Source organism: Phyllobates terribilis, unplaced genomic scaffold (assembly GCF_046119375.1).
Source record: "Phyllobates terribilis strain yellow unplaced genomic scaffold, ASM4611937v1 Scaffold_13__5_contigs__length_258822181, whole genome shotgun sequence".
NCBI classification, from domain to species: domain Eukaryota; kingdom Metazoa; phylum Chordata; class Amphibia; order Anura; family Dendrobatidae; genus Phyllobates; species Phyllobates terribilis.
In genome coordinates this window covers 208,627,011-208,641,092 of record NW_027362773.1, presented here as the reverse complement: position 1 = coordinate 208,641,092, position 14,082 = coordinate 208,627,011, and the positions used below count along the sequence as shown (strand labels likewise).

At 47.6% G+C, this 14,082-nt stretch overlaps 1 protein-coding gene across 1 annotated transcript; it reads left to right on the top strand.

Annotated features, from left to right (window-relative positions):
* The first annotated feature begins 873 nt into the window (after positions 1-873).
* Positions 874-13,520, top strand: LOC141174657 (uncharacterized). Its single transcript, XM_073659582.1, has 3 exons — positions 874-1,077; positions 4,389-4,937; positions 12,964-13,520. The coding sequence occupies exons 1-3, from the start codon at positions 999-1,001 to the stop codon at positions 13,143-13,145; spliced, it is 810 nt and encodes a 269-aa protein (XP_073515683.1). The 5' UTR covers positions 874-998; the 3' UTR covers positions 13,146-13,520.
* Positions 13,521-14,082: the final 562 nt, after the last annotated feature.

Genomic DNA, 14,082 nt, shown 5'->3' with positions numbered 1-14,082 from the left:
TTCTTGCCTTATAAATGGGGTTGGGACCATCAGTTGTGTTGTGCAGAAGTCTGGTGGATACACAGCTGATAGTCCTACTGAATAGACTGTTAGAATTTATATTATGGCAAGAAAAAAGCAGCTAAGTAAAGAAAAGCGAGTGGCCATCATTACTTTAAGAAATGAAGGTCAGTCAGTCCAAAAAATTGGGCAAACTTTGAAAGTGTCCCCAAGTGCAGTTGCAAAAATCATCAAGCGCTACAAAGAAACTGGCTCACATGAGGACCGCCCCAGGAATTCCACATGTGTTAATTCATAGTTTTGATGCCTTCATTGTGAATGTACAATTTTCATAGTCATGAAAATACAGAAAAATCTTTAAATGAGAAGGGGTGTCCAAACTTTTGGTCTGCACTGTATATATATATATAATATATTAACAGAATAAAAGTAATCATAATATATATATATATATATATATATAAAGTCAATATAAAAATAAATATATAAAAATAAATATATACGATATATATATAAATATATATAATGTTAAAAGAATAAAATTAAATATTAAAAAATCATAATTAATATAAATAAATATATAAATTAATATATATAAATACATATATATAAATAAATTATATCATTTATATATATTTTTATTATATATATGTGTGTGTATATTTATTTAATTTATATATATATATATTTTCTTATGGTTAGATTTTTATTTCATTTATATATTTATTTAAATCAGGCCAGATTATATATTATAAAATCCATTACTAGTGTATAACGCAGCCCCCTGCGGAGGCTCGGCGCGCCCCCCACCCTCTCTGCCAGGATATTCTCTATAAGCACCTGCTGCAGCTGGAAGCATAGGACGGACCCTCCTCCCACCTCGCCCCCTTGCACTTGTCTCCTCTCTCCATTGGCCGTGCTGGAGGCAGCGTGGTAATGTATCCAGAGAATGTCTCCCCAGATTGTGACTGTCCTGGGCTCGGGGACAGTGGCAGAGGATGCCCAGGTCTTTCCTGGTAAAGAAGCCCTGCAGCCACAGGATCCCCAACTATGGACAACTGCTGGAGGCGCAGGCAGGTAAGGGACACACACCCCAGATAATGAATATCCCCCATATCCCTCATGTATTGTATGAGACTGTCAGCTGGAAATACTAGATAGAAAAAAGTTACTTTATATTTGTAAACATCTGTCTCTGTTTATAAATATAAAGTATCTGCATTGTATCTACATAAATATATATCGTTACTTTATATTTATCACATGAATCCTCGGCATTTCTCCATTGCTGTCATTCTAGTTTATGGATATTTTTACGCCTACTCCCTAATAAGGGTGCTGACCCCTTAATTAATACAGTGATTTATTGCCGTCCCTTTCTCCTATTATTATAAGTAATATCCATCGCTCTTGACTAGATCTGGCCCAAAAAAAGGCTATAGTTAATTTTTCCTTTCCCGTTGGATATTAGCTTGCAGATAATTGAGAAAAATCTATCAGACAATGCAAAAACACAACGGGGGAAATTCACACTTTTCTGACAATTGCACCCAACTTTTCAACATTTGGAATAATAGATTGCTGAGCATGTCTGTCAATTCTCAAAAAAAATGAGGACCCTGCTTATGTATCTGTCACTTTTTCGGATTTCTTTTCACCACTCCCTCTGGACACTTAAAGGCACTTTCTGTGATTTTACAAAATTTGGCCAAGAGTGAGAATTGTTATAAAATTCTGCGGTTCCTGCGGGGATCATGTGCACCACGTGACCACAATAATTGGTTACGTAATTCATGGACCGGACAGCGGCCATCCAACCCTAATGGTCATTTATTTTATTGTTTTATAATATTTCCTACTATTGGTTACGTTTTGTAAAATCCCTTTAAAAAGTTTTATGCCCTAAACAAAAAATATATATATTCTGGCGTATTTTCTAGTTCTCCTAAAACAAACTAGTTTCAATGTTAAAGAACCGTCCATTTTTGCTGCTTTTCCAATTGGTGTCCCCCATCCCGAAAATAGTCTTTGCTCCCAGAACCGGATCACTTTACAATCTACTGAAGTTTATTAAACTTTTTTTTTTTCGCAATATTTTACATTTTCCCGGTCCGATACAGAGAAAATACATTCACAAAAAAATGATCTGAAAATACTAAAAAAAAATGGAAATTTTCAATGAAAGCTCCAAAATTCCAAGGCTGGATAATGAAGCCGTGGATCAGGGTTGGGGACAACTGGTGTCCCCGCTATAGAGGACAGTAAACACCAGATAACTAGAATACTTTATCTTGTTAGTGGGCGACCCCTGTGAATTCTCGCCCCCCAGAAATGCTTTTGTGCTGGGATTTCTTGCTGGAACTAATTCCTATTTCTGGGAGCGGAGGAGCAGGTGCAGCCGGAGAGACGTGTGACTGCACCGTGACCACATACCACATGCACCTGCAGCTCACTCCTTCCGTCTCCGAATAGTCTGCCCCCTATATGACGCGGGTGGGATTTATGCCACAAGGGGATATTAATTATCCATATACAAAAGACTGGTTATTCTCTTCACAGTCTCTTAATGCACAGCGCTGGGATGTTCCGCAGCAGCTCAGGCACCGATTCAGTTATAGGAAAAAAAAAATATTTTTTTTCCCCTTATTTTGAGCTGGGCTTATCAGATTGACACCGTGATGTGTCTGTAACAGCGAATTAGTCACATTTGTGCCTTTTTTGGATCCTAAAAAAAGAGGAAGATGAAGAACAGTTTTATTCTAGGGTGTAAAAAGCTTCTTAGTAAATTAAATCTCCACACCGATGTAATAACGCTTTCTAGGTTCAAGAAAATTTCACTTTTGGTCACTTGTTAAGAGCAGCATTTTGTGCTCCGGAGCTGTACTTCATACTGTAATTGCTGGAAATTTCAGTTTTGTTCACTTAAGAGCAGCATTTTGTGCTCCAGAGCTGTACTTCATACTTTAATTGTAGGAAATTTCAGTTTTGGTCACTTGTTAAGAGCAGAATTTTGTGCTCCGGAGCTGTCCTTCCTTGTAGGAAATTGTCAGTAATTACCATTTCACAGTTATTAGAGCTGAGTTTTTTGCGATACACAGACCACATCCTTCTCTGTACCAGAGGTTAACACTCCAGCTACTGTGAAACAACAAGTCCCAGCATGTCCTAACAGCCGCCTAAGCAACCTGCAGCTGGCAGAGATTGCTGGGAGTTGTAGTTTCACAACAGCTGCGGTGCTGCAGGTTGCTGACCCCTGCGATTCTCCCTCCCTACCCTCTCCCTCTAGACATTTTGGTACATTTGCTATATAGGTACATAATAGAAATCCAGAGACCCCAGATACACAGCATAGTCAGCATATGTCTATACACAGCTAGTGTGAAGCAGCAGAGCTGCAGTGTAAAGCATAGGGGATGAAGAAGAAGCAGCCTGAGCTTCTGATGGTACAAGAGTTGGATTTTACAAAACCTAGCTCCAAAACACACATGTGCCATTATCGTACCTGATCCTTAAATCTGGTCAGAAAGACATCTCTGTCTTCCAAAAAAAAAAAACAGTCTGCAGATTACCCCCCGTAATGCAGCACAGCTCAATTAAACTGAATGATGCCAAGCTGCAATACCACACACAACCTGTCGATAAAGGTGGTGCTGTTTTTGGAAGGAGGCAGCTATAATTAGCTGCAATGCTGTCTAAGTCAGGGTTCCCCAACTCCAGTCCTCAAGGCCCACCAACAGGTCATGTTTTCAGGATTTCCTTAGTATTGCACAGGTGATGTAACTATTGCCTGTGCTGATGATGGAATTATCACCTGTGCAATACTAAGGAAATCCTGAAAACATGACCTGTTGGTGGGCCTTGAGGACTGGAGTTGGGGAACCCTGGTCTAAGTAATATAAATGCTGCAGACAATGACAAACATCAGGAGCAGCAGCGGAGACTCAGGTATGGACCAAGGGAGGGTGGGTAAAGGACATTTAGTGTTTTTTTTTTAGGAGGGGTTCTGAAACTCGAAAAACCCATTTAATAACTGACACAATTATCTGTCATTTCTAGCAAGTTTTACAGGAGCTAGGACTGCGAAGCAGGGACACCAGGTGGAGAGAATGGTGTATTGCAGATGACTCCTGATGGAAAGTGATTCTCAAAAATTAGTCAACAGACCCCATGTACTTGCAACATTAAAATGCTGGCGGCATCTTTTGCTCATTCAGCTACATGCAAGTATTTGTGGTCGCACTGCAACCTGCAAGGAGTCATAACAAGCAAGTTGCAAATAATCCAACTTTTGCAGCTTGCTTGTTGCAGTACTTTGCATGCTGCGATCTTTGACCACGTCGAGCAGCCCAATATCCGTGGTGTTATCATGTTGTGTGCTTTTGGTGCAGGACCGGTGCCGTCGCTATATCAGAACCCAGACACCTCTCCTCCGAGACAAGAGATGGCAGATCAGCGGCAAACACGAGACGCTACGTCACAGATCCAAGTGGAAAGAGGACAAGGCGATCACGTTAATAAAACATTGCTTAACCCGCTGGAAATTAGAAGGAGCGACGCTTTGCTAATTTTGCCAAATGGATTACCTCTGAAAGACAATATGAACAACCTGAACATGCCTCTCAGGGGCAGAACATCCGACGGAGGATGCCCCGCGCCCGGGAATAAAGCCGCATGCAACTCCAGCTCTCAGGAAGAATCGCCGTATGTTCCAGATTCTGTTGGGTGCTTAGACTTTCCAAAAGCAGATGGATTATTCCCCGGGAACAAAATAAGGAACTGTCGGTATTTTAGTTGCCCCCATTGTTCCAAATCCTACAGTAGCCTGGGTGCCCTAAAGATGCACATCCGCACTCATACGCTGCCCTGTGCATGCCGGATATGCGGCAAAGCCTTCTCCAGACCTTGGCTTCTACAAGGACATATTAGGACACATACAGGTAAGAAGGAAGGCCGACCACTATCTTAAAGGATTGTTTCTCAAAATCGCAAATTATAACCTATCCATAAGTTGAGCAGGTACACCTCTGTGCTAATCAAGACAGACCCGTTCTGGGGGTCCCAGCGGTCATACCCTCAGCTGTTAGCAAGTTAACCACTATCTTATGGATGGGGAATAATTTGCAATTTTGAATAAAAAAAAAACTTTATGGGCTCACAGATTCTTATGTGACCATGAAATGTATTTATACCTAAAGGTAATATTCTAGCTGTCTGCTGTGACCACTAGAGGGAGCTCTGGATCCTACTGTGTACTGGATATACCTTGCACTCGATGGGATATGAGCTCCCTCTAGTGGTGGCTGCACCACTGGAGGGCGGGAGAGATCTTGGGTTCCGGCTCAAAAGACCAAGCTGTTAGAAAAATTATCTCCCAAGGCACGGGTTTATGGTATAGGCACAGAAGTCCTTGCCAAGCGTTTTTACATTTCTCCCGTCCGTCTCTCTGATGAAGCATGTGTAGTTTCCTGGGTATGCTGTCACAAGCGGGGGCACATCTTTTCCCGTAACGGGGATACAACAAAGATAACGTTTTCCCTTTATAAGTGGTGGAAGCATTGGAGTCTTTGTACAGCTATAAGATGCATTGCAAACCCTCAGGATCATTGCCCATATTAATCTGAAAAGGTGCAGTCCCCAACCCGGCCCTTGCTCGTGCACAGGCGATGCAGTTAATTTTTTCTTCTATAGTTTTTGCAATGTAACTCATGCATTCTAACCATTCCCCAGAGACTGATTGACACCGCTATAACTAAAACCATGTATCAGCATGAGGAACCATTTGGACCTATCATAACTGATGAAGAGAAAGAATTGATTTAATGTGAACTTTTTGGGATACATTTTGTGTAAACAGGAGGGAAATGTAAGGAAAATCAAGAGTTAAAGGATGTAGCAAAATGCATTTCCAAGAGATGTTCTCATGGAAAGGATAAAAGAATGTTTGTAGATTTGTATTTATCAAACCTGTTTATGGGATAGAGATAGAATGAGACTGTGGTCTGGGATTTATACAGGACTTGTGTCATGGACACCTGAGGGTTAGATAAGCAGGCGCATTCGGGGGAGATCGGTCAAGACAGCGTCATCGCTTCAAGTATCTTATGTATGATAACTAACATTCCAAGAAGTTAATTTGGCAAATCGATATTAACCAATAAAAAAGAGACAAGTATATCTGAGTGACTCTATTGTATTCTAAGAGTATAAAAAGTCCGGTGATGTGCAATAAGTTGGACAATGCTTATGACCAATGCCTTGTTCACTTGCTGCAAGAGAAGAATAAAGAACTACCTTGATTCAGATGACACCGTCCTCTCAGTTCAAGAACCAGTCACCCTCCCGGGGTCCAGAGAGGCTGGCCTCTTTTTACGGCAATTCAGCCGGAGGTCTTGGAAAAAGTAGCCTTTAGCCACCCCGTGCACGGTGTCAGCCTCGACCCTGAAGGGCGGGAGAGATCTTGGGTTCCGGCTTGAAGGACTAAGCTGTTAGAAAAATTATCTCCCAAGGCACGGTGTCATCTGAAACAAGGTAGCAGAAAGTGGAGAAGTCATTGATCATAAGCATTGTCTAACTTATTGTACATCACCGGACTTTTTATCCTCTTAGAATACAATAGAGTCACTTTATTTCTTATTGGTTAATATCCATTTGCGTAATTAACTTCTTGGAATGTTAGTTATCATACAAAAGATACTTGAAGAGAAGACGCTGTCTTGACCTGTCTCCCCCAAATGCGCCAGCTTGTCTAGCCCACAGGTGTCCATGACACAAGTCCTGTATAAATCCAAGATCACAGTCTCGTTCTCTGACGCGCCCCTGGGCCTTCATTGCGCGGCATCGCGCGCACGGGGGAGGGCTTACCCGGAGCCGGATCCGATGGGAGTAGTAGTCTCGTGGCGGTGACCCGGTCCGTGCCCAGGGAGTCAAACTAGGCGGCAGCGTTTTGCAGTAGATGTTAAAATGTTCGACTACGCCACCCGTTGATTGCGGCTATGAGGCCGCCGCTGCAGGGCAGACCGCTGAGGCCGGTGATAGGATTGTGCAGCGTAGATGGTATAACCCCCAACGGGAGGGGTATGGCCTCAGGGCAGCAGATGTAGATGACAGTGGTGGTGATGGTGAAGCAAGGAAGCTCAGAGACGTGCGGTGTAGTTTCAAGGCTTTTACTCACAGGTGTTGCTCCGGTCACTTCGGCCAAGAGTGACCACCCAAGCCGTGCTGCGTCCACCAGGTGCGGGACTCGGCCAACTCCCGGGCAGTTCCAGAGCGTGGTCCTGAGCTCCCCTCTCTTCCTTCCTACTGGCCGTCCTCACCAGGGACCCACCTATGTCCGGCTCCCTCGGGCCTTTTGGTGGCGAAACCTGTCCCGGCTTCCCTGACCCTATTCGTGGTCTGCCTTCCTGGTGGATATGGCGAGGGGTCGCGCCAAAACTTGTCCACGACCTCCGGTTCCTGGCTAAGGATGATTAGCCTCTACCAGCTTGGGATCCGGTACCCTTTTCTGCCAACCCTTCACCCTTCTGGTTTACTTCTGGGATCTCAGGGTTCCCTCTTGTCTTGTGTCTCTGGGCCTCTCTTCCTCCTTTTCTCCACTACAGGCCTGGCCCTGGAGCTGGGCCCAGCCGGAGCCACAGCTCCCTGTCAGCCCTCCTGGCTGAACTCTCTCTCAGAACTCACCCCTGTCTCTAGATGGTGCCCACCATATATACTCCCTCTATGTGTGAGCCCAGGTGACTAGCACCCAATGGGCTCCTACCTCTATGCCCAGAGCCCCTCCCCTATCTGCCCCTACACTACTGGGATGTTCCTCCCCCCTCCCCACTCCAGCCAGGGACAGACGCTGTCGTACCTGCACAACTATTTGGTGGGAGTACCGTTGTTCTGTCCCCCGGAAATGGGGTGAGTGTAGTGCATGCAGCTATCTGAGCTCAGTCCCACACTCCATCCTTACCCGGGAGTGGAATACCACACCTCTGGTTTGAGGTGCAATACCCCTGTAGCAGCCGAATCCTCGGGGTGCTACATTCCCCCCTGGTAAACCACAGAACGTCCTCGGGCTGGAAAAGAGTAAAACATACCAAAACTTACAAACTTTTTTTTTTTTTTTTTTCTTTTAAAACATACACTAACAGGTAAAACATTATCAGTAAATATAACATGACAGGTAACTTCTTATATATTATTCTAGCAGTATAAACTTTTGATATAAAACTTTTCCATAATAAACGTTCTTGATCCCTGGCCACCGTGCAACTTGTGACCAGGTAAAGTGCCACAATCACTGATAGAAAAACAGTTCTCCTATAAAACCGGTAGGGGGCGCCTTAGGAAGCGCAACTAACCACAGGATATGGCCGCTCTCAGTCCTCGGCCAGTGGGAACAGGGGAATGGCTGCTCACAGTCCTCAGCCTGTGGGGATAAGGAATGGCTGCTCACAGTCCTCAGCCTGTGGGGATAGGGGCACACGGGGAACAATTCACACTAGTCCCGACGGGGAACACACTTTAATTAGCAGTATGACAAATACCCCTACGGGTAACTATATACAGCTTCAGTTTATGCTACTTCCCTTCAGCAGCGGTGTCCTCTCCTTGTCTCCTCCTGAGGGTAGTCTTCAGACCCGTCCGGGTCCTCTTGATCTTCCTCATACCGCAGCTCTTCCTCCGTTAACCGGTGCACGTGAAGGGCGTACGGTCCTTTAGCGTAGGGTTCCCCAACTCCAGTCCTCAAGGCCCACCAACAGGTCATGTTTTCAGGATTTCCTTAGTATTACACAGGTGATAATTGCATCACCTGCACAGGCAATAATTCCATCACCTGTGCAATACTAAGGAAATCCTGAAAACATGACCTGTTGGTGGGCCTTGAGGACTGGAGTTGGGGAACCCTGCTTTAGCACACTGATGCCGGGTGAAGGTGACCTCGTCACCCGGGTAAAGGTCATGTCCTCGGTGTCCCTCCGGCAGATGGCTCTCGACATCCCTGCGGGTGACAAAGACGTCGCCGGGGGTTCTGTGATCCCGGATAAAGCCCCAACCGTGCTCCAGTTGGAACTTGATTACGGTCCCGGTGGCGCGTGGACCGTGGGCTACACGGGGGTTTCGCCGGGTCCGGCGTTTCTGCTCCGCGCTCTGTACCTGCAGCCGCTCCTCGCGGACCCGCCTCTCTTGCCGTTCTTTGTTGAAGACCTCTAGTTGTTGTCGGCAGCACGCCACACGCTGGGCTGCGGCTGCCCGGGTCTCTTGGGTGAACCCCATGAGGTTTTCACCGGTGGGGTCCCATGCGAACTGAGCCTCCTCCAACGGGAGTGGGGTGATCTTGGCAGGCCCCGGAGCCGGGATCAGGGGCTCACACAGGGGCCATTCCTTCCGGAGTCGGGGATTGACGTACTCTGGTGGCCACACAAAGGACTGCCCATCCGGGCAAGTATGTTGTGCGAACAGGTCTTCACCCAAGGGTAGCACTATGGAGGTTGAGGGCGCGGTGGTGGTAGCGGCGCCCGGATTCACCAGGCCTTGCGACCAGGCCGGTGGCGCTCTGAAGGTGAAGGGCACTGTGGAAACGGCGGCGCCCGGGGGTACTCGGCCTTGCGACCAGGCCGGTGGCGTTTCCTGCTTCGCCGTACTCGGAGTCAAGGAGCGTAGCGCGGAAGGGGGCGTGGCTGCGGCTTCTGCCGCTTGAGGCCTAGCTGGGAGCAGTGGCGGTGCAGCAACGGGCGCGGTAAGTAGAACTTCAGGCTCTGCGACGGGGAGCTGGGACAGGCTTTCGGCCACGGGGCACGGGGTGGTGACGTCCCCTTTACCTGCTTCCATCTCTTTGGCTCCCTCCACGGCGTCGTCTCCGGCCTTCGTTCTTCCTGCACCATCTTCAGGGGCAGGCATGCTCCTCGTTGCGGGTGGCGTCCTCTGCTGGCGGGTTCCAGCCTGTAGGGCCATTTCTCTGCTCCACTCGGCCAGCACTTCTTGCTGCACTCGGGCCATCTTCCGAGCCAAGCCCTCCAGCGCGGTCTGTGCATGCTCCCGATCTTTGGGGAGCTGTGCCAGGATCTCCACCAGGCCTTCTGGGGTGGCGGCCTGCAACAGGCTCCTGACCAGAGGGTCGGTGCTGCCTGACTCTCCCTCCATCTCCGGGTGCGATCTGTCCAGACTCCTCCAGGCTGCACCCATCCTCTCTCTTTTGTTCTTGATCCGCCCATACTGAGGGTGGTCCCGGGGCCACTTGGTGATTGTCAGTTCCAGGGGCAGACCCCTCGCTCTGATGGACATCTCTATCATTGCAGTCTCTGCTGGTGGGGGCGGTCTTTGCTTTTGGCGCTCTTCTGGGACCAGGCCCACGATGGGAGGTCGTCTCTTGCCACCCTCTGGCACGCCCATAATGGCGTCCGCTCTGCCAGGGCGGGAAATCGTCTCAGATGGCGGGAATCGTCTCCTAATGGCGGGAAACTCTGCGGATGGCGGGAAAAGGCTGCAGATGGCGGGCAAACGGCGGGAAACGACCCGAGATGGCGTCCGATGGCGGGGACCCTCTGGAACTGGCGGGAGACTTCTTCTTACGGTACATATAAACTTTTCTTCAGGCACGCAGTACCCGGTAGTTGCGGGCACGAAATCCTGCCGACTACGCCAAAGTTGACGCGCCCCTGGGCCTTCATTGCGCGGCATCGCGCGCACGGGGGAGGGCTTACCCGGAGCCGGATCCGATGGGAGTAGTAGTCTCGTGGCGGTGACCCGGTCCGTGCCCAGGGAGTCAAACTAGGCGGCAGCGTTTTGCAGTAGATGTTAAAATGTTCGACTACGCCACCCGTTGATTGCGGCTATGAGGCCGCCGCTGCAGGGCAGACCGCTGAGGCCGGTGATAGGATTGTGCAGCGTAGATGGTATAACCCCCAACGGGAGGGGTATGGCCTCAGGGCAGCAGATGTAGATGACAGTGGTGGTGATGGTGAAGCAAGGAAGCTCAGAGACGTGCGGTGTAGTTTCAAGGCTTTTACTCACAGGTGTTGCTCCGGTCACTTCGGCCAAGAGTGACCACCCAAGCCGTGCTGCGTCCACCAGGTGCGGGACTCGGCCAACTCCCGGGCAGTTCCAGAGCGTGGTCCTGAGCTCCCCTCTCTTCCTTCCTACTGGCCGTCCTCACCAGGGACCCACCTATGTCCGGCTCCCTCGGGCCTTTTGGTGGCGAAACCTGTCCCGGCTTCCCTGACCCTATTCGTGGTCTGCCTTCCTGGTGGATATGGCGAGGGGTCGCGCCAAAACTTGTCCACGACCTCCGGTTCCTGGCTAAGGATGATTAGCCTCTACCAGCTTGGGATCCGGTACCCTTTTCTGCCAACCCTTCACCCTTCTGGTTTACTTCTGGGATCTCAGGGTTCCCTCTTGTCTTGTGTCTCTGGGCCTCTCTTCCTCCTTTTCTCCACTACAGGCCTGGCCCTGGAGCTGGGCCCAGCCGGAGCCACAGCTCCCTGTCAGCCCTCCTGGCTGAACTCTCTCTCAGAACTCACCCCTGTCTCTAGATGGTGCCCACCATATATACTCCCTCTATGTGTGAGCCCAGGTGACTAGCACCCAATGGGCTCCTACCTCTATGCCCAGAGCCCCTCCCATATCTGCCCCTACACTACTGGGATGTTCCACCCCCCTCCCCACTCCAGCCAGGGACAGACGCTGTCGTACCTGCACAACTATTTGGTGGGAGTACCGTTGTTCTGTCCCCCGGAAATGGGGTGAGTGTAGTGCATGCAGCTATCTGAGCTCAGTCCCACACTCCATCCTTACCCGGGAGTGGAATACCACACCTCTGGTTTGAGGTGCAATACCCCTGTAGCAGCCGAATCCTCGGGGTGCTACATCTCTATCCCAGAAAATGGTGTTTGGTACATACAAATCTACAGACATTCTTTTGTCCTTTCCATGAGAACAGGTCTTGGAAACGCATTTTGCTACATCCTTTAACTCTTGATTTCCTTAACAGCGTCCATGTGCAACCGCTGTTCCAAACTACGTTCTGCTAATTGGTGGGGGTCTAAGCTGTTAGTTTACCTATTCAGTGGGCCTGTCCCTCTTGGAATACCCCTTTACCCCTATAATAAAAAGTGTAACATTCTACATACTATGGGGAGAATTTATTATGGGTTTTATGGTATAAAATAAAGGTCACAATTTTTTTTGCACGACATTTCTATGCACAAATTTGTAATATTTTACCCTTCCTGTCTCGTTCCACAAGTGGGGCGATAATTAGCAGGAGGGGATGGGGCTATTTAGTATAATTTATGCCACAAATTGGCGTTAAGTATAACAGCAAGAAATGACTTTTAATAAATTTGATGCGTCTTACTCCAGCGCATATTGGTCTTGGATTGACTTTATATCTCATTCCCTTATGTTTCATTTCTAATTTCTACATTTCCACTGGCTGCTCTTATTCTTCTTAGGCCACGGCCCCACAATCAGTATTTGGTCAGTATTCGGTCAGTATTTTTTCTCAGGAGTGAGTGATAAATGCAGAATTGGTGACTTGTTTCTATTATACATTTTCTCTGATTGTTCCTCACCTGGTTTTGTCTCCCACTCCTGAGAAAAAATACTGACCGAATACTGACCAAATACTGATAGTGGGGCCGTGGCCTTAGGCTGAAAACCAATCTCGACCTAGCTGTGGAAAAATTATTCAGACTGATACCTTGAAAAAAAAGCTCATCCGCTGAATGAGCAGGACAAGGTCAAGATGGCTGTTCTCCTTCTGAATGTAAATGAGAACTGACAGCAATCAGAGGTCTTGGGAATGAAAAATAATTAAAATGCAAAGGATATTAGAAATATTATTTTTTGCAAAATCATTGCATACATAGGTGATATCCGTAAGAAAATTGCAAACGTCAATTGATTGGCTTTATAACACAGCGGTAAGGGGGGAAGGTTACTTTCATGTCATTTATGTTCTGCATCTTCTACTTTACGCAGGTGAGAAACCATTTTCGTGCTATCACTGCGGCCGCGGTTTTGCGGATCGCTCCAACCTGCGGGCTCACCTGCAGACCCACTCAGAAGTGAAGAGATACAGGTGCCCGGGTTGTGGGAAAACCTTCTCCCGTATCTCCCTCCTCACCAAACACCGTGATGGCTGCTGCTGCCCAGTGTCCTGACTTTCGCCATCCATCCATCCTACTGCCATGGAAGAAGCCGATTCAACCACAAGACACGTCGCTTATGTAAAAACAGCTGATGAAGTTCCAGTAACGCAAAGCGAGGAGAACCCCCTGCCCGCAATTTTACAGGGGCCACTGGTTGGCACCTTCCTCTACTCCTATAAAGCAACTGTTCCCGTGTTATGATTATATACAATTATTCCCAATCTGGAATCAATTCCTGAAAATATTGTGTCAATATTCCATCATAGTTCATAATAATGCGTCCACTAGGTGGCGTTGTTTTGTGGGTGATTCCAGGCAATGTGGCAGCTATAAATACTGTGATGCAGCCTGTAGTTACATAATGCCCCATTATCTGTTTGTAATAAAGCTTACAACTCCATTTCCTGGTGTCATACATAATATAATACTTTCTGGGTTGTTAGAAGCCAGTCCCATGGACATTGGATGCACTTTTTTTTTAAGGCGATACCTCCGTGATGTAGCCAAGAGATAGTTTCGAGGAATTTGTTCACACATTTCCAGGAGGTGCAATAGAGGAACAGCACAATGCAGAGTTCTACACTTCTAGAAGAGCTGACGAGGCCTCTTTAAATGTAAAATTAAAGGATGCTTGACTTGCCGACATATTCGGGTTATCCCTAGGTCTATCCCAGGCATACCCCCCAGGACACTTGTGTAGTGACAGAATGCGGAGTATGAGCCAGGCAGTATGGAAGACCCTTTACCCCACCCCCGGTCCCAGATCCAACTTCATTCTCATACTATGTGACCCATCATTGTTAACCAGCTTCTATTTCCAGCGTCAATATCTAAATGTGTCGCTGCACCTGTCTCGGTGGGGTGAAAGTATTTTTGCAGGTCTAAAATAAGAGGAGATGTTTTCCCTCCTGGAAAAAAAAAGAAGCTGGTGTAATGTCCGCTGCTTGTT